The sequence below is a fragment of the Sylvia atricapilla genome, chromosome 3 (assembly GCF_009819655.1).
Source record: "Sylvia atricapilla isolate bSylAtr1 chromosome 3, bSylAtr1.pri, whole genome shotgun sequence".
Taxonomy (NCBI): Eukaryota; Metazoa; Chordata; class Aves; order Passeriformes; family Sylviidae; genus Sylvia; species Sylvia atricapilla.
This window is the reverse complement of record NC_089142.1, coordinates 88426171-88446396: the sequence shown is the minus strand read 5'-3', so window position 1 is coordinate 88446396 and position 20226 is coordinate 88426171. Positions and strand designations below refer to the sequence as shown.

Sequence of the window (20226 nt, the reverse complement as noted above, 5' to 3'; positions counted from 1 at the left end):
CTGGTAATTTGGAGCTACAACAAACACCACCGCCTTGCCTCCATTTTTTGAACATCTTTACCACCCTACAGTATTTCCCTTGAATGTTTTTTCTTATTTTAAACTAGCAACAGATAGCTGCCATACATGTCAGCCACACACTAAATTAAATCAAGCATTAAATAAAAATTTTGAGCATGCTTGATGCATAAGTGATAACAGCAAAGCCCAAGACAAACATGAGAAACCAAACCACTGAACTGTTACAGTACCACTGACTGGTAGTATAATAGAATAATATTTTGAAGAATATCAATCTCTGATGACACTGGTCTCTCCATGCGCAGTACAAATTGTCGTAGTAGCTCCCAGAAGCTGCTCAAAACTGATGAAAAACCAGGTTTAAGCTCTGGGAATATTTTCTACCTCACAAGTGTGGAAAGCTCCCTACAGCTATGCATAAGATCATGTTAGCAATACTGAATTTAAAAACTAGATCATCCTTTGGGCTCTATCACATCCGCCCTTCATTATTATTATTATTTTTGACTATCATTTTTTTCCAGGTAACTCAAAAGGAGGAAATTAACTACTGCCAGTCCACATTCTCTTGATCTGAGTTATAATCATTTTGGATTGAAAAAGCATTTCATTCTCACTGTTGGAACAACTCTCTCTCTCAACACTTCAGGAGCTGTGACACAGCAGGGCTGCACAGCTAATTTGAGGATGGCAATCTCTCCCTTCCCATACAGACATAGCAGCTCACAGGTCCAATCACTTGCATGTATCAGGTACATCGACTGCTTTTCAGAGCAAGAGTCCATCCCACACCTTGCAAAATCCTTCACTGTGACCAACCATCATACAAATGCCTGAAACCCTTTACAGGTAAAGTTGGCATTAGCAGTCCTAGAGAGACTTCACTCATTTCCCAGATTTCCTGAAAGTCTTGATTTTAAAGGGAAATAGTATGCTGGAAGAGATACAATTAAAAAACAAATCAAAACAGCCATACACAGCCCAGCATACAGCTTACAGTGGGAATGTGTACCTAGAAAGCTTGCCAACTAAGACAGACCAACAGAGCTGATCATGTACAATATGGCTTTGTTGGAGGATTGCTTGTGAAAAACAGGCAATAAAAATCAGTAACTTATTACCATGATAGCTTAAAAATAAAACACACTGAACTGACTGCCATAAACCAGGGGAATGATACAGGGAGAATGAAGAAATTTCTGATAAGTCAGATGTTCTCCAGAATGTTTCCAGAAGACAGCAGTATAAAGCTTACCACAACTTGTACAGCACACCGAGAGGAAGCTGTTGCTGTAGCAAGAAAAGCAAATGAAGTAATAAATAATTATGTGGGTAATTAGCAAGTCTGAATGTATATACAATGCTATTGGTGCATGAAGTTCAGCTTTGCCTCAGATTTGCTCAGTCATTTAGGCAAGTCACAAAGATCTCTCTGTAAATACACTCAGATAGGGATATTTGCTCTTAAAGCACTCTAATCTCTGGAGACGAAACATTACATAAAATGTAAATGTTACTACTTACAGCTTACTGCCTTCAAATGACAGCTGAAATGTGCATTCCACATTTATCATCTGACAGAATCAACTCAAAAGCAGCCTTCCATGTATGTTTTGACAACTTGTGAATGTTAAGCACAATTCATGGCATGTTATCTGGCTGTCAAGTATGACCAAAAAAAACCCACCACAAAAGAAAACCAAATCAATGCAAAACAAGCCTCCCCAGCTTACTTGCAGCAGGGTTCCATGGACAGTGTTCTGTCTCATGCTGTGAGTGGCAGAGTCTGGGAGCCCCCTGAGCAGGGCCAGCACTGTGTGTGGAAGTTCATTGGCCATAATGAAGGGAACGAGGGCCCGGCCCGACATCTCCCGGCAGCGGTACACGGGGGACTGTCCACACCTGGAAAAAGGAGAAACACCTGCTATTGTCATCCAGCAATCCATTGGGCTGCCTAAAACAGCACAAAGGAGAATGCAACGAAAACTATAACGTATTTCTCACAAATCCACAAAGCCTTCTCAGTAGCGAAAGACAATTCGTACTACAGCTAAGCCAGAGGATTTGTTTTCATTCAAAAGTTCTGGTGTTTACATAAAGGAAAGAATAAAAAAATAATGTAATTAGGCCATTAAACAGGTAAGTATATAGTCCTGTAGCATCTTTCTGGATGTTTATGTTACTTACTAATCACATTCAAATGTATTATGAGTTTGACTTAAACTGTTAGCTCCATGCTGTAAATCAGATGTTTCCATGAGAACACAACATGGTGTCTACTGAATTTTGAGCCAAATGCCCCACTGTTTTTTAGAACACATTTAAAGGAAAGAAATAAGACATACTGGAAAATAATTTTCCATTATTTATAATTAGTATCTAAAGGAAAAATACTTTTTATTTAAAATTAACTGCTAAGATGCAAGATTCTGTATAAAGTAAATGCCAAATAGAATCTTTCATCTTTTAGTGCTATTAAGGTTTTGATGACTGTCAAAGTGTACGTATTTATGAAAATACATATAGAATGAGCAAACAATAACACGTTAACCAGTCATGTACTACTTCAGTATCATGTATACTGAATTGACATGAGTAAGAGTCCTTAATCAGCTAAGTAGGTTAGGCAAAGTCTTTCGAAGCCAGCAATTCTTCCATGTGTCAATTTTGGTAATGCAGGCACAATTCAGCTACCCAGAAAACTGAGGGAGCTACGACAAGGTTTAGACAATAAAAGGCCAAATGTCTTATGTGATAGAAAATGCAGTATGGATGAAGTTATGCCCTGACCCCTCCAAAACAATTATGATGACTTGAGAGATGGCCTTCCCTACGCCAGTACTCTCCTCCCTTTCCTGAATTGCTTCCTATGTACTTCCACCTACACAATCCCATGTAGATGGATTATCCCTTCCCAAAATTATTTTGACCTCTGCCAAAAAAACACCCCAAAAACCCTGCAGTGTCATGACTACATACTTGAAAATTAAAAGAAATTAAAAAGTATTCTAAATTTTCAAGTATCTGTAGCAAACTTAAATCAACACTACTCAAAGAAGTAGTTTACTTTAGTTCACATGAAAGAAATACAGAGAATAGGTTCCATCTTGAATCAGCAACCAAATTAATATGGTTTTGAACACCAAGAAACTAAACAGTCTTAACTGAAATAGATATATTATGCCTTGGCATGCCTGAAAGACACATATCTCTTTCAGAGGAATCAGAGAGAGAAACTACCCCTGGAACAATAGGGTTTTGAGGCATTTGCACCCTTGCAAATAAGGCTGTCTGTTCTATTATGATTTTTACAAAGACCTGCTTTACATTTCCTTTTTACAGACTGGCCAACCCTCACAACAGGATGCTAAAGCAGAACAGTCACAATTGGAAGCTCTGCCATAGGGAAAAGCTTCAATCCTGTATTGACAAGGTGCAAGAAGAAATTCAATTTGGCTATTCCTAAAAGAACTTCCTTTCTTTTTAAAACAAAAACATTTTATTCTACTTCACAGTAAACCGAAACCTAAGAAGTGATTGTCTGCAACCATTCGTTCAGCTCTGCTGAACCACGTTTTCTTAATTTGTTTATGACCTTTTACAGATCCCAAGGAATCTGACATGTTTTCACAGGAGGAGTGGAAAATGGGTAAAATTCCAGTTTCCTCTAACTTGTGCAAGGGTACTTTCCAACACTACATGCTTTAAGAGGGTTTTTTTTTTTCCTCAAACACAATGCAATGAATTACTACATACTTTTAAATGACCGGTCTTTAACTTTTTTGTCTTTAAGAACATCAAAGACTTAAAACACATGCACCTACATATATGGAGATACAGTATTTTAGATGCCAAATTTTGTTCCACTCCATTATTTTATCAAATTTATTATGAAAATAAAAGTGACTGCTCTATATTTAGAGAGAAGAAAATAGTTTCATGTTACAGGTAAAATTTTCTCAGCTGCCTGAAGTCCTCCTGCAGTGCAACCATAAAGGTGTCCAGTTACGGAGAACTCCCCCAGGATGCCATGGACCCAGCTCTGCAACCTTCTGTGCCTGAGGGAAATGCAATCCCACAGCTCCTACCTCCCCAAAGGGCAACCCAGCCACCAGCCTGCCACTGTCCTACACACCTGCTGTACCTTCATGCACAATTCTCACACTCACAGGGACTCATGTCTTAGTGGGAACCCTGAGAACAGCAGGCCTGTGAGTCCATACTAAGGAACAAAAGCAGCCCAAAAGTTCAGGAACAATGAAGTATCTGCATTATAGGAACACGTATGGGAACACATGGAAGGTATTTCACATCAACAAATAGCTTCGGAAATCTGAGAGGGGTTAAGATTCCAACTGTTTCTTCTCATTTATTTAAAATATTTATTTCTTTTTAAATCTATCACTCAAAGAAAATCAGTTGTTTCCAATCCTCACCCCTCAGCAAGAAACAGCACTGATAACATTTCAAAATTACTTCTTTCATATGCATATGTCAGATGTCATGCCAAGTCCCCACTAGTGACCTATCCCTGAACTTCTGCATACCCTGAAGGCACTTAGGTGTACATCTCTCATGTTTTGAAGGCACTTGGCTTCATTCCTGAATCGTGGAAGAAGTTTGCCAGGAGGATGTCAAAATACACTAGTTTTTCCATCCTCTAGCAGCACCCTAGAACAGAGAGTTTTGATTGTTACTGGATCTCACTCACATTTAACCTCTCACCTATGCAAATAAAACAACTGAGCAACAGAAAAACAATATTCTAACCAAATTTAGCAATTTTTTGCTCATCGTTATAGCAAGCTCCAAACCATACACTCTCACACTGTGTCTACTACCTGTATTGTTAAAAATTTATTTTATCTTGAATTTAGCAACCATTATGGGAAGCAATCTCACAAACTGCAACAAGAATTATTGTTGCACAACTTTTGCAATCATAGTAACTGAGTTTGTATCTGCAGCAAAACCTATCTGCAGCCTAAGAAAGAAGAATTTTAAGGCTATGAAACTACTCAGGTTATTCCTCCTGCAGCAGTTCAGCACACTGCCATCCCTGAGAAGAATTTTGTGTGACAGCAGCTGCCTTGTCAGGACACTGGCAGAAAAGGACCCCAAACACTGCACATCCAGACTCTGAGCCTCACTCGGCAACAGCACCACACAAACCTGCTGCAGGCTCATCCTCTCTGTAGGGAAAAACAAGCAGTGGAGTCATACATCCACTTGGACAGCAAGGATGTGTGCAAATCTGCATTTAAAACTGTTCCATGTCCTTTTAAATCAAAGGTGCCTGGAGGTTACACTACCTTTACATGCAGCTGTGATAGAAGCAGACTTTAAAATCTAGGATTTATCTAAAATGTTGTCAATATTATTAATTAATTAATTACCTAATGTTGTCAAAACATACATTATGCCAATCGAATTTTATTATACTTCAAGGCAGCAACAAGAACGAAACTTGCAAAATCCTCATGTGATATACTTCTATTCAATCCTGAGGGCCATTAACAACTGTAGCATTTCACCTTGAACTCAGTACTGTTTATCTAGGTGCATGAGGAATGTGATGTAAACATGTTTACTTGAAACAGTTCATGATCAAGAACAGAAAACCAATAAATCTGAGAAGGTTTTGCTATGTGTAACCGTAGATTCAATTCAATGCATTTCCACTGCTCCGTTCCAGCTTCAGCACTTAGATCCTGAACCACCCTTCCAACTGATGTGATTTATGACCAACTCTCATAAGGCACAAAGATTCCATACTCCTCTGCACACATCAAAGTATCTAATTTATTACTCCGGCTACAAACAACAGAACACTAGCTGTAAATAATAATATCTTAAGCTTCTTTTGGAAAAAAACAACCAAACCTGCAGGTGTTTCCTATGTGCTTATTTTCCACCCTTTCTTATTTCTCCCCTTCAACAGACTTCGTATTACCCAAATTAACAACACAAGTAAGGATTACCGTTAGATAAAGGTCACTGAAAAAAATGAGTAGAATTAATTTGATGAAAATATGTTCATTACATTAAATAATTCTTACAGTTTTGTTACCAGGATTAACAAGGAGAGTAATGTCTATTTCCAGGTTTTACTGGCTGTTTTCACATGATTTGTGCATTACTAACAATGTCATTGCCTATTAATGAAAGAGTGAATGTTCTGCAGAAGAGGCCTCTGACCTTCTAAGTCAAACAAAGTATCCTACCACCATCACAAAAATCTTGGGAGAAGAGTGCAGCATGAGGCAGGAAAGGCATTACAATTCAAACCAGCTACCTCTGCCTGCAGGTTAAAGCATTCTAAAGGCTTTGTTGGCTGTTAAAAGATAAAAGTGATTGAAAAATATAAATAAACAAAAACCACATAGATGGTACTCTTTAAATCCTCAAGCTAGTTGCACCACAAAATCCTAACAAATGCACTCTAAGAAAAAATTGTGGTTAGTCTTCCATCTGATTCTGTATAAACACAGTAGATAGTATGAGAAGGAGATTTTGTCCTTCCTCCATGATGCAGCTGTACAATCCAAGTTATGCCATCAGTTCCAAAACCAAGAAATTAGAGCAGAAGAAAGCAGGGATGGTGGTCACAGATCAGAGAGAAAAGTATTTAGCAACAGATTCAGCTTCTATTACAACGAGTTTGGCTATTAGATTCAAGAGCATTGTATGCATTCCTCATGATTATATACCAGTTCATTTTTCCCCCTTCAAATTATCTCCTAAAGGAATACCTTTAGCAACTTCAAATGCAGTGTGACAGGTTTCCAAGCTAAGTGAGGTCCAAAAATAGAATTAAAAATAACACCCATGCTTCCACACAATTAAGTAACTTGGACTTCTTATACAGTAGATGAATCAGCAAGACAGTACCTATTTGTTACTTATCAATGACAATTTGCTACACATGTACCTAGACCTTTCTTTGTTCATTTATTGATTTCCTTGGGTTGTATTTTTCTTTTAAGCAAACACAAGCATTTTCCATTTGTTTTTTCATGTTTCTTAACAAATAAAGTATCCAAAGCATTTAATTTTAAAAACTTATTTCTCTGTGGAAACCTGTATTGTAATTGGTCGGAAGATAATTTTTGTTCTTCAATCTATGATTAAAAAAAACAAAAAACAAACAAACAAAAACAAACAAACAAACAAAAAAAAAAAAAAGAAAACAAAAACCAGAAAAGCCTGAGGCTTTATACAGCTTCTCAACATTTACCTGAAGAGTAGTACAATATTACAGGACTACCAAGAGTTTGCTGGAAGTTTTAGACCTACAGTTAACACATAAATGTAGCTCAGAAAATGTTTGAACAAAACCATGAACAGAAACAAGCCAAATTTAATTTCATGTTATTTATGCAGTACTAAACCTCTAATTTCTTATCTATTTCCTTTAAAGTGAAGTTAATGGTTGCCCAAACTTTTAGCCTCTTTATACACTGTGTTAAGTATTTTATTCTTCCAACTTGGGCAATTAAGATAAAACCCTATGTTTTTGTAAGGGCAGTATTTTCCACACAAGCACTTAATGAAGCAGAGTAGCCATAAATACTGCAGAAAGTATGTAGGCAAAGTACACAGGCTTTTATTTGTGAAAGCTGTCCACAAGTTCTGCCAGGAGCTGTTTCTCCATATGTTTCCAAGGGCTTTCTAAGGAAAAATTATAGACACTTCTCTCTTCTTGTCACCAAGGTCCAGGTTAATATAAACATGTGGCAAATTGATACCAAGCTGAACCAACATCAGAAACTTGAATTGTTGTGGTTCAGCAAGCCAAAACACCTAAGATCTGAGTCTATGAAAACTATTACTAATACGGGGAATAAACTTCAGAGAAATAAAAGTACGTTCTTGTCAAATGGAGATTTCCTACAGAACATGTTGACACAATTTAAATGGCATCTGATCTTGAATTCCCATCAAGAAATCTCAAAGAGTTTGTCTAGGTAGGAAGTCACTAGGTTTATTTAACTATCATTGAAGTTACATGAGGGTAAAGCCTCCATTTTGGTTCACAGCAGCACTCTAAGAGAAAAAAATAACTGCTCTTAGCTCAAGATCATGTAAAAGAAAATTCCTTTCACAATCATATTTCTACTTTGTTAATTTGTGAATAGTTACCATGATGTTTCACAACTGAGAATAAGAAAGAAAAACATACTTACTATCCAAACTGCTGGGAAAAGAAACAAAACAAAGACTACTTTCTGTCTTAGCAACTCTATCAATATTTTGAACTCTTAAAGGGAAGTTGAATGGAAAAATTAAGTCTCAGCACCTTGTGATGATTTTCAAAGCTTCAGATGATTGTAAGCAAAACTGCAATACGAGCAATTTAGAAAACATATCATCAAACCTATGAAAACATCCAAAAGATCTGGGGTCTCAAAGACACTTCCATTTCAGCCATCCCACCAAAAGTATCTAGCCCATTGCTAAAAAGCCTTCCCAGTATTTACTTTTCTCCAACTCAGTTCTTTCTAAAGAATATTGGCTTTTTAAAATATCATTATATTTGGTTTCCCAAATCCTCTGGATAGGTAATGCATTATTTCTCTCCATTTTCATGTTCCTTCCTGCAAATACTTTTCCAGAATAAGCTAAATGTGATTTTTTGGATACTTATCTCAACCAGTAGAGTAGTTACTAGGTAATTTTAAGCATATAAATGAATAAAAAAAATTACTTCAACAATCATATATTGACAGTTCAGCACCCCGTCATATTTTTTTACTGGATCATGTTTCAAGTAAGCATACATCAAATTCAATGTACATCAAATTTTAACCCAGGATCCCAGCCACTGGCACTCTTCAGAAGTCTGCAAGACTGGAAAAAAAAGAGTTACTCTAAGTGCTCACAAATGCCTCTCTGCTAGATGTCACCCTTTATGTCCCACAAACCTGACAGCTCCCTGCAGTTTGTACATATTTCCGAAACTGCTTCAGACAATAATCTGCCAATGACTGATGAACACAGCGAAAATTGGAATAAGAAATTAATAACAAATAGCTAAGGGCTGTGTTATTTCCCATCAGCACCACTTGGATATGACACATCTGTCTACAGTTTCAGAGGAAAGACAGGAATACAGTAAAGAATGTACAAGATGAATGAAGAGTTTTAGTAGATCAAAAGGTCTTGAGCAGCCTACTGCCAATCAAGCCCTTTGCATTCTTCTCTAGCATTACAATCTGAACTTAATCAAATTGGAAAAAATTGCAGCCTGTTTACAAATTGTTATTTAAAGTTGCTTAAAGGAAGAAAAAGACTGAAACCCTTCTTATTAATAAATATTTACAGTGACTCGTAAATGTTTTTACAAATCAGTATTAATCACTATGCAATCAGGATTGCACAGAGAATACACTAAGCAGAAATGGGAGACTTCCAAGACAGTCCCAATACATTAGTGATAAGCTCAGCAGGGAAATGGTCTCCTTCCCTCCTTCTCCCCCAGCTATGCAAAATTTCCACTTTAGATATCAAGCAAGAGATTTAATGTAATAAAAATCTAAAACAATGCATGCTTTAGGTGTGTATATCGCTTCTTTTCTCCAAATGTCTAGGCCAGCCCATGTTTTGGGAACTTTGCCTATAATAAAAAAGGATATCTGTCATCTTGCAATGACTGGTCAGTCCCATGAGCTTCCTAAAGAAGGACAGGGCATTCCAGTGAGTCAGCGCCTGCTCTCAGTCTCACAGTGATTCCAAATAATGCAATATTTGCAGAAAGTTATAATGCTAAGCAGTTATACTAAACAAACATTAGGAACTTAAAGAAACCAAAAGAAATTAAAAAACCAGAGACCAAAGACTGAGAAGATGTGCAACTGATAATGGAACCCAGGGAGATGCTTTCATAAACAACCATAATCATAAGCAGCTATTTTAAAACAACAAGGCTGCAAGAAACACATGTAATTCTTTTAATCTAATATGAAAAGACATCCTCACAAAAGCTCTTTCCTTATCAGACCCCTGGTAAGATGCCCAGTCATACAGAAATGACAGCTGAAACCAGGGAAGTATTAATACTAATTCTCCCACTGCAGCCATGTCAAATTAAAATACGAGGAAAAGAGGAGAAAGACAGAGGAAGTACGCTTAGTTAGCACAATCAGCTACCTTGTCTGGCCACTTACCGAGAGATTCTAGCGCTCAGCCTCCAGAAAATCAGATGGCTGCTTTCACATCAGATACAAGATGATGTACTAAAGCCACATATGTAAGTGTACATGTGTGAAACAAAACAAACACCAGCGAATCTGCATTTAAACTTTATATAAACAGCAATTCCAGCTTATAAAATACATATACATAAATTATTTCCACCAAGCTCTTCTCAAACAAATTGAGGACATCTTATTACTAGAACTTCACCAACTCCTGTTTCTTGGGCTGTTTATTAAATCTAAAATTTAGAAATTATCGCAAAGCATCACAGAAAGTTTTGATTTTACATTTAATTTTGTTTCTTTATTATTCCATCTCACCCTAGAACCATTCCCATGAAGTCGATACAGCCTTTGTCACAGACCTACAGTGGAACAGAACCAGTCACCTGACAGACTGGATGTAATTTATCATAATTAAATACAATACAAAACAATCTAACTTACAGGCACATGTCAACAAAAATCACTTTCTCAAATGAGCAAATAACATTACTGACTGGGGAAAATTTAAATTCACACTACCTTCTGCAATATTAATACTACTACATTTGAGTCTTTTCCCTTAAGAAGTGATCTCTCACATTTATGTAATAGTAAGACACAACTGAAACTCAGAGAGAGCCTCAGAATTCATGGTCAGCTGCTCTGCTGGCTAGGAAGCTAAAATAAACCCAGACCAATCTATTTCCAAAACTCACAGATTGTAAGAATTTCCTCTCTCCTTTCCTAAACACTCTGTTAAAAATGGCTACAAGTTTCTTTAATTTTAATTAAAAAATGACAATGCTCCATCCCATAGAAAATTATTCCTCATCTCACATAATTTTGTTTTCCTTGCGTCTTCGTGTGTCCCATTAACTAACAGTCACAGTGATTATCCATGTACAAAAATGACAAGCTCTCAAGTGCAAAACCAAAACCCTATCAGTCCAGAGTAGTGGATGGAGAAGGAAGGGTAGAAGGGGAATGAGGACAGCTGTAAAATGCTTCCCACTGCCACCCACCCTGGTCCCTGACTGGAAACAGGGCATTTGGGAATTTAGCTCCTCCATTTTGCACAAAGACACATTACAGATTACAAAATTCTGCCCACGAAAACAGTGTCTATTTAATAACTCTGTTAATTTCATGGAAAGATGTTCACATTTCTTGCAACATAATGCACCTAGAAGTAACACTGCTTTGAAATCTCCCTATTTGCTGAAGTTATAAAGAGAAAATTTCACAAAGAATTAAGTCAAGGGGAAGTCAAGGCACATATATCCAACAACGTTTTAAAACCTTATATTGTTTGATATTTTAAAGCTAATTTTAAAAAAGACTTTCTAAAATATTAAGAAGTCACACTCTCAAATAGAGCTAGACTTCCACTAGTGAAAAAGTATTCAAGTTAATAAAGCAATACCCATTTTACTCCTTCAGAGCATTCAGCCCAGAACATTTAACACTAAACAAACAATCTGTCAATGCCATGGTACAAGAGGACATAAGGTAACTCAATTCTAGATCATTCTAAAGAGATTACAGGTCTTTGAAAAAGGGAGAGGGAGGCAAAAGGGAGGTTATGTTTTTGTTTCATACTTAAAACATTACCTCCCGATTACCTCCCTTGTTAATCAAAAACATGCTGTACATTCTTTCATCTTAGAAAGTAACCATTAAAACAGACCTATCTAGCTCTTTAAAAAAAATAAAAAGTGAGGTAATAAGTTGTGAATCAAAGTGTTCCCTTCCAAATAAAACATCTGCGGGGGAAAATAGCTTAATAGAACTGCAGATAGGTAATCAAGTGCCCTGGTTCAACAGGGAGTAAAAACTATGTGCAGAGATTGAGATTCGTCCTTGCAGCATTTAATCCTGCTCATATTGTGCAATTCATCTCGGCACGGTCAGAGCAACCACAGCTCAACTCCCACTAGATGGAAAATTCCACTCGAGCTTTAGTAAAAATCTTCAAAAGCCCAACTCAAATTCTTTCTGCTCAACCCAGTTTTGTTCACAGAACTGCTCCTTTGCTTGCAAGCACAATATTCTGTTCATCTTCTCAGTACAACAAGTGAATGTCATGTCCCTGTAGGCCCAGCCCTGGAAGGGATAGTTAAGACAAGTTATGGGTCACATTCACCTTTCCTCTCTCCTCACCATGTGGCTGTATTCTTCCCTGACACTGGTGGACTACCCTAAACAAAAATCTCATGGTAAGGCATGGTATGGCATGGCATGGCAATTACATCTTTTAACTGCATTGGACTACCATGCAATTATACGTATGTGCAGATGCTATAGAACACAACACTGCACTTACCAATTCAAAGAAACAGTTTATATACACAATTTAATGACTTGGTGCACAAGGCCTTTGGCACCAGACCTTCTCTTTGATGCTCTTTAATTGGTTATTTCACAATAGCATTCATTACCACCTTCTGAAGAACAACCAGATGAATAGGAAACCATTTTATTTTTGTTCATTTGCTATTGCATAAAGAAAAATAGAAAGGGAAATAGAAGGGAAAATAGCAACGTACTTGTTTTACCAAGATAGGTCATCCCTGCATTTTCCAGCAAATGCAGTCAGAATGAACAGAAAACAGTCATAGCATTAAAAAAACATGGGTGTAAGAACTGTAGACAGAAATACAGCCAGTATTTCAACACACTGAGCTACATCATAAATACATTTACCTGTGCAAAATCCTTGGTATTGTCCCCTGGTAACCATAAAAACTTCAATACTTTGCTAAGTAACTAGACAAAAAATGCATGTCTGTACATCTATCCACAACTTTTTGTCACAAATACGTAATAAGTTTATGCTAGTTTTACAACTTCATCCACAGCCTTTATACCAAAATCAATGGAAACGAAATGTAGAAAACATCATCTTTATCTGCTGCATTATTCCTCTTCAGGACCACTTCTAAAGGAAAATAGGTCCAACAGTAAAAGTGTCTTAAATATTCCAGGGTCTGAGCTTAAAGATTTTATTTGGGTTCTCCCTCCACCTCTTCTGAATTAATTTAAATAATCTCAAGATAAAAGCGTAGCTAAGTCTGAAACATTATTTTGCTGGTGTATGTATCTTGGAAAAAGTAAGAGAAGCAAAGACAAAACTAAAAAGCTGTAACCAAAAGCTTATCAAAAGTTAATCTATTAACAATAACCAAAACAATGCTGAAACATTACATTAAAAATGCATTCTCCAGTGCATTAATAAAGGCATCAAAACAGAGACAATTACTGATATAACAAATACTTCTAAACATTTCCCCAAAAAGCATTTAAGATTCAGACATGGTAGAAAGCCAAACATATTTAATTGTTAAATACAATGTATTTAAAAACTCCTACTGTAGCGTTTTCCCTTTCAGAAAAAATGGTTATCAGTGTTTATTCTTGAAAATTCATAGAACGTCATAAAAGCCAAGAAATACATAACATCTACTGTGAAAAAAAGCAAACAGAGATGCTATTTGCTAACATAAACAGTAGTTTAAAAAATTAAAAGATCTTAGGATAACAACTATGTCTTGTTTCACTACTAGACGAGCAAGATTAAGCACAGAAGTTGCTCACCCTGCTGCACTGAAGCTTTCACAAACATATCAAGACTTCCTCTCAAATACTGGTGATGTTCATTTCTCCCTCCACACCACAGCCCTAGTTCGCTTATGAGGCTCCTAATCCCAAACAGGACGTGTACAGAGTAGCAAAATACATAGTAGTAAAATATTCAGTAGCTGAATATCTTCTTGTAACTACCATATAAATGGAAGTTACACTGTATAAATATTTGAAAAGTCATCTTAGAAACACGTTAGATAAAGGAGAGCTCCACATCTTTATCTAGCTACCTATATTCACGGTAGGTGTGATATGGAAACATATACATACACACATCTACAAATCTATATAGCAGACATTACATTTATGATTGCAAACAATCATTCTGCAGGACTGAAAAAACCCATCAGAAGCTCGTATAGCAAATCCTGCATTGCTAAAATCTGTCAAACTCATCAGTTTTAATCTACGCTCTCACTGGCAGCAGTGATGCCATACAGATTTGCAGATGAAGATTTAAAAACAAGTCATACTTGTTGCATAAGTTTATCCTCTAATTCCCCAAAACAAGTATTAATAATATAGAAAAGTCCAACCAATGAAAAACAATTTTTCCTTTAAGGATTTAAACTGAAGAGAAGCTTAAAAGGCCATTTTATTAAAAAAATTCCAAAGATTCAAGAAAGAAATCCCATCACACAAGAAACAACTACAAAATCATCGTACCTTAAAATAAAGGGGACAAAAGGTGCTGTGCTGAGCGCTGAGTGAGAGCCATCCATTGGAGATGGATACAGTCTTCCCAGGATTAAAAGCAAAAGAAACAGGCTTGGATGGATTTTCAACTCTTCAGCTTCACTAAATAAAAAGGTGTAAGAAGCATTTGGTGAGAAAAAGCATCCTCCCTTCATGCTAGTCTTGAGCCTCTTCCCCACAAAATAGCCTTCTGCATCTCTAGTTCAAGGAGTTATCCTAGGCTGATCGTTAGATGGGAGTGCAAATCCTGCTGGGATCAAGTATGACAGCCAGTTCTTCTGCAGGGGACCCCTCTAATGAAGACACTCCTGACTGGATGGCCTTCACTTTCCGACATTATTCCAAGCTTCCTTTTATTCCCAAATGTGGTGAGCAGCCTTCATTTTTAAATATTAAAAACCTGTACAGATGATGTTTCTCTATGAACTGGGAAACTGAGAGAGCTGAGTTAGAAAAAGTAGCTTAAAAAAAGAACTTTTTTAAGTTTGAGTGGAAATGTGTGTTTAGTAAATAACACATTTTACTAAAGAAAGAATAGTTTTTGCCATTGACACCAAGGGTCTACTATTCATATAGTAAAAACCACCAGAAAACCAAGTTAAATCAATACTTTTTCATTTACTTAACAATTTATAATAAGATACAAGTCTTAATTCACATAGAAAAAGCATTCAAGATCAACATTTCAGACAGCAGGTTTCAATCTTTTTCAACTGAAAAACTTCCCAAAATTAGCTAGTGATGACACTGTCACCTTTTATAACGTCAGGTAGAGTGGATTGCTGTGCAGAATGTGCACAACCTCTTTTCTTAGAGCAGAGACTGCAGAAAAAACCATGGAATGACTGGTGAAACTCCTGCTTCCAAGCGTCCAACTTAGGCCCATTAAACAGTCAGCTGAACCTCGCTCATAAATCAGCTGCTCAACTTCTACAGTTTATATCATACCATTTTAAGAAAAAACAAAGCCAGCACTGGTTTACTTTGAAAGTTCATGAACCTGGAGGTAACAGCATCATCCCAAATCCTATCATCTGCATTGATGAAACTGTAGCTCTCAGCCACCATTTGTGGAGTCTTTAAAACAAGATCAAGGCCCTTCCTCAGAGTCAGTGTGCCACAGGCTGGAAAGTGTTCAGTGGCGTTATTTGAGGCCTATGACCCTGTATCACTTAAACATGCTGGGAAAGCCTCATTGTTAAATGTGACACACTCAAACACCCGGGTTCTGTTTCCCTGAAAAATGTAAGTTCCTTAACATTTGATCCTAGAAACACAGCAACTCTTAATTAGTCAACAGCAATTCAGTCTTCAGAGACTTAATGCAAAGTGCCAAAGTTAAAAGAAAAAAGCCTTAGCAAAAACATTAGAACTGTATGATTTTAAGAGGCACTGATGTATACAATGGCACTAGGCTGTGTATGTGATACAACTCAGTTTAACCTTTCCACTTCACTTTGTATTTCAAGGTTTTTTCAGACATCGTCTTACCTGCTCAAAGTATTGGTTACAACTTCTAACTGCTTGAGAAGGAAAGGATAAAGGCTTGGAAACCGAGAGAAAAACTCCCTTCCTGTCATTCTGCAGAAACAAATGGAGAAGAGTCATAATTAGCATTCTGCAGTAATTAGTTACACTCAAATATCAGTTTATTTGTTGTATTTCTGATGCTCCAGTGAAGCTGGAGAGGCAAAATAACCATGCACACACAACGAACTCTCAAATAAGACATAACGTTTTCATAAAAAATGGTGATAGAGTGTAGCTTACACAAGGTAAGTGACTGTCTCTGTGTGTGCTCACTAACACTTTGCCAGCTAAACTGATCAGGCTCTCCTGGGAAAAAGGGATCTTAATCACACCAAAAAGAAAAAGATACAACAGTTTAAATCTTAACACTACTTTAACGATATTCTGCTTGAACAAAAGAAGACGACACTTGCTTCAGCATGGCTCATGTCCTAACTAGCTAATAGAATACACTTAATAGACATGTACTAACAAACACTCATAGCTTGCTGATACTAAAAAGCACCTCAGAATAGTAATTCATGGAAGATTTGTAAAATGCAGGGGCAGAAGAGCCTGAGCTCCCATTAGCCCTCTTTCCACAGCGCTGCTTCCAGCACATGGCAGCAGTGACACTGCAGGCCACATTCCTGCTTCTGTAGATAGAACAACCATGTTCAAAACAGAGCAATGTACAAACACCTCATGAATTCATCCCTAGCTAGAACCAGTAAGGCTGCATAGTTAAAGCTGCAACACCAAATCAGTCCAAGCTAAAAAGACGTAAGTAGAAGTCTTCTGTATTTGTTTTACAATCTTTTGATCAGATAAAGGTTGGCTTCATGGTTTATATGAAACCATTCAGCATCATCCAAGCAAAAACCACTTGAATGTTACTGTGAGGAAGCTCTAATTAGACATATATGGTATGCAGATAAAAAAGACTTCCTTTAAAAATAAATAAATGAAAGGCCATCATTTAGAAAAACAAGGCCAACTGCAGAGTTTGCTTGCCACAAGATCAACCAAGATAAATGTTCCATGTTAGCATGACTCCAAAGCAAAGCCTCCAATAAGCAGACAGATCCAGGTTTGGAAAAATAACACGATGAGATGGCAAGACTGAATGTGCGTAAAAATAAGCATACAAAAAAAACCCCCTCACACACGAGTAAGCGAGCACATGGCAAACATCAGCAGAGCTCCTTCCAGCACTCAGCTAACATAACATGCCTTAGCCACAGACCACAGAATAAACACAGCAAAACCAGACTGTTAGGTGGAAACAAATGTTCAAAGAGGGACAGAAACTTTCCCAAGACAAGAAAAATTCTGTGAATATATACAGTATATATATATATATATATATATATAACTCCTAGAACTAAAAGCAAGGAATATGCAGTAGCTGCTATAGCTACAAAAAAAAAAAAAAATTTCAGATTTAAAAATTACATGGAAGCATCAAAACTGTGAATAAATATAAACTGAAGCACTAATGAGGAAAATTTAAAGACATCAATATTGATAAAAACTGGTTATTCAAGCAGAAGACATTTATGCAATTTTTTCTTAATGTCCTCAAAACTACTTCAACTTTTTTGCACATATAGTATGTAGTAAAGATGCAAAGCCAGAGACAGCGCAAAACCTAAGGTCTATCCTATCAAACAGCCCATCCTCCTGAATTTTCCTATGTAAAGCATTAAGAACTCAGTATTTTAAAAGAAAAAGTTCTGTCCAAAAATACTGTGACATCACCTCTTGTGCTACAGAGTGCAACATGCAAAAGCAGAATTGGGGTCAAGTTTCCTATGGAATAGATGTCCACTGCCTAGAGATTTAAGAAAGGACTATATACAAGTAGCACCTCACAAGTACTTTTAACCAGGTCAATTTTCAATGCGTCAAAAATTCAGCAGCCACATTTGAATCAATAATAAATAATGGAACTGAATATCTTTACACAGCCTCAAAACTCTTTGCAATTAGCATGGTTTCATAAATCTTTTTGACAGGAAAAGTAAATTATAACTACTGAAGTGAGTAACTTACATAATCTACATAACCTCCTACTTGCTTTACTGTTCCAGAGCTTATTGATAGCAGCCTAATCAAAACCACTGACAGGCAGAATCGGCACAGAAGATGTCCACAGGCATTCTCAGAAAAAAGAAGACACAACTGTCTGAGCAGACTGTTAAAGGGCCTCCAGTTCAGAGGGGAAACAAGAAACATGACACATTATCAGACATGCTGCAAAATTAAAAAGTGTGCTCAAAACACAGAGCATTAACTTAAGTGTGAATCCATCACTTGGGGATGTTAAGGCAAGGAGATGCACAACTGGGAAGAAGCAGGAAGCAAAACAGCTAGACATTATGGAACAGAAGAATTTAATGGTTTCATTTTTTAATGCTGACCATGCTTCTTGCTCCTGGAAACATGTACACACAACTATTTGTGTACCGTAAACTGGAACAACAAGAAAGTATAATGGCTCTGCTCCTCAAAAATGTTCATGACACCAAGCCACATATTTTATATTCATTTCATCAAAAAACTTACTCCTTTGAAAAAAACGAATACTAGCACTTTGAGATACAAACAGACACATGCTACTGATACAAATAGATTCATGCATGTACATAGACACACAAATCCACTCAAACTGATTGAAGTTCTTTTTTTAAGCTACACAAATTACAGGTTTCACAAGTAATAAGCTACCCATATCTCTGAAAAAAGACAAATCCCTGACATCTCTAAAGGAACATATCAAGTAAATGTGGACTAAAACAACCCAAAAGCCACTGTCAACAGTTCTCATGAAACAAACTTTTTCTCCCTATTCTACAACAGATCGGATTGGTTTAAATTAAAAATACAGATAACAACCTTCCCATTAGTCACCGACATAGTTCAAACACACATTTTTGGCAACAGAGCTACCATAATTAGTCTTAAACCAAACATTCTGCAGATCACAAGATTTTACATCTACTCCCCCTAAAATGTGTTTATTAAAGAAGTAACTGAGAAGAGCCCTAAGATACTACTATTCTACCCCATGGCCAGCTGAAACTATTTTTATATTGCTTCAGAGATCATCTTTAACAGTATGTTCAACCACAGACTCTGTAATAGTATTTTCTTTTTTTCCTGTTTGTAACTCGAAGAAGCACAATTTCACAATCCAGAATTTCAAACAGGATTACTGAGATCCAAACAGTGAACTAGTGGAAGGGTATTTACTAAGAGAGGGAGTAATGAAATAGAAAAGTTATCAATGGGCTGATGATGCTTATGGTAACATCCCCCTCCCCAATGTAAAATGTCATTCAAGCACATAACTAAAACCACGTTTTGATGTAGAAAGGCTGAGGGAGAAATTAACGAAAACATGCATATCCTACTAAACTCACTTGTAAAAAGAAGAACTGCATGCATGCAGAATACTGCAGTACTTGAGAAGATGCAGTATTTACATCCCAGAGAGTTTCCAGTTTAACTATGTCATTGTTTATTCATGCAAGCACTTCTGCACAAAAGCCAGATGGCAGAGTACAACCCATTCACAAAAGGTTTCATTTTGATGGCTAGACACAGCAGTCATGGTTTAGCACTCAGAAGAAAATCTGACAAAGAATGTTTATGTAGAGAGAGACATACATGAGTTTCTCTGCCATCCTCATTCAGTTCTCCCCACCTGAAAAGATGTCCCATTAACAAGAAACAGCAATACAGAGGTATCTTCCGCACCATGTCACACAGAATCAAGTGACACCCACCACCCCTAACAATCCTCTGTGTGCCCCTGAATCAAACTCTTTCTCTTAAATAGATTCTAGAGCAGGCAAAAGAGGAGGAAGAAAAAATCTTTCACTGAATATAGAAGTCACATCAAGCGGCAGGAAGTTACTTTGAAGCACGTGATGATATGAAGGACAGAATTTAACAGCTAGCAATAAGCACTTGGAAAACAACTGAATCACAGCTAAGTTACAAAAAACCAACTAGTGATAGGGGTAAAAAAATTGAAAAAAAAAGAAAACTCAAAGCATTCTAAGTCTATAAAACTTCAAGGGAAAGTCTGGTTTAAGCATGATACACAGTTTACAGTGTTGACAATGCTTCCTCAAAAAAGATGCAAAAATGTTTTACTTTTTTCTCAAAT

At 36.8% G+C, this 20226-nt stretch overlaps 1 protein-coding gene across 1 annotated transcript in view; it reads right to left on the bottom strand.

Moving 5' to 3' along the window:
• The window catches only part of THADA (THADA armadillo repeat containing), a 148837-nt gene that overhangs the window by 83635 nt on the left and 44976 nt on the right, over nt 1-20226 (bottom strand). The window contains exons 26-28 of the mRNA XM_066316099.1: nt 16032-16121; nt 14511-14642; nt 1755-1923 (exon numbers count right to left, since the gene is read on the bottom strand). Coding sequence (XP_066172196.1) covers nt 1755-1923; nt 14511-14642; nt 16032-16121 — 391 coding nt within the window. The remainder of the gene's footprint in view (nt 1-1754; nt 1924-14510; nt 14643-16031; nt 16122-20226) is intronic.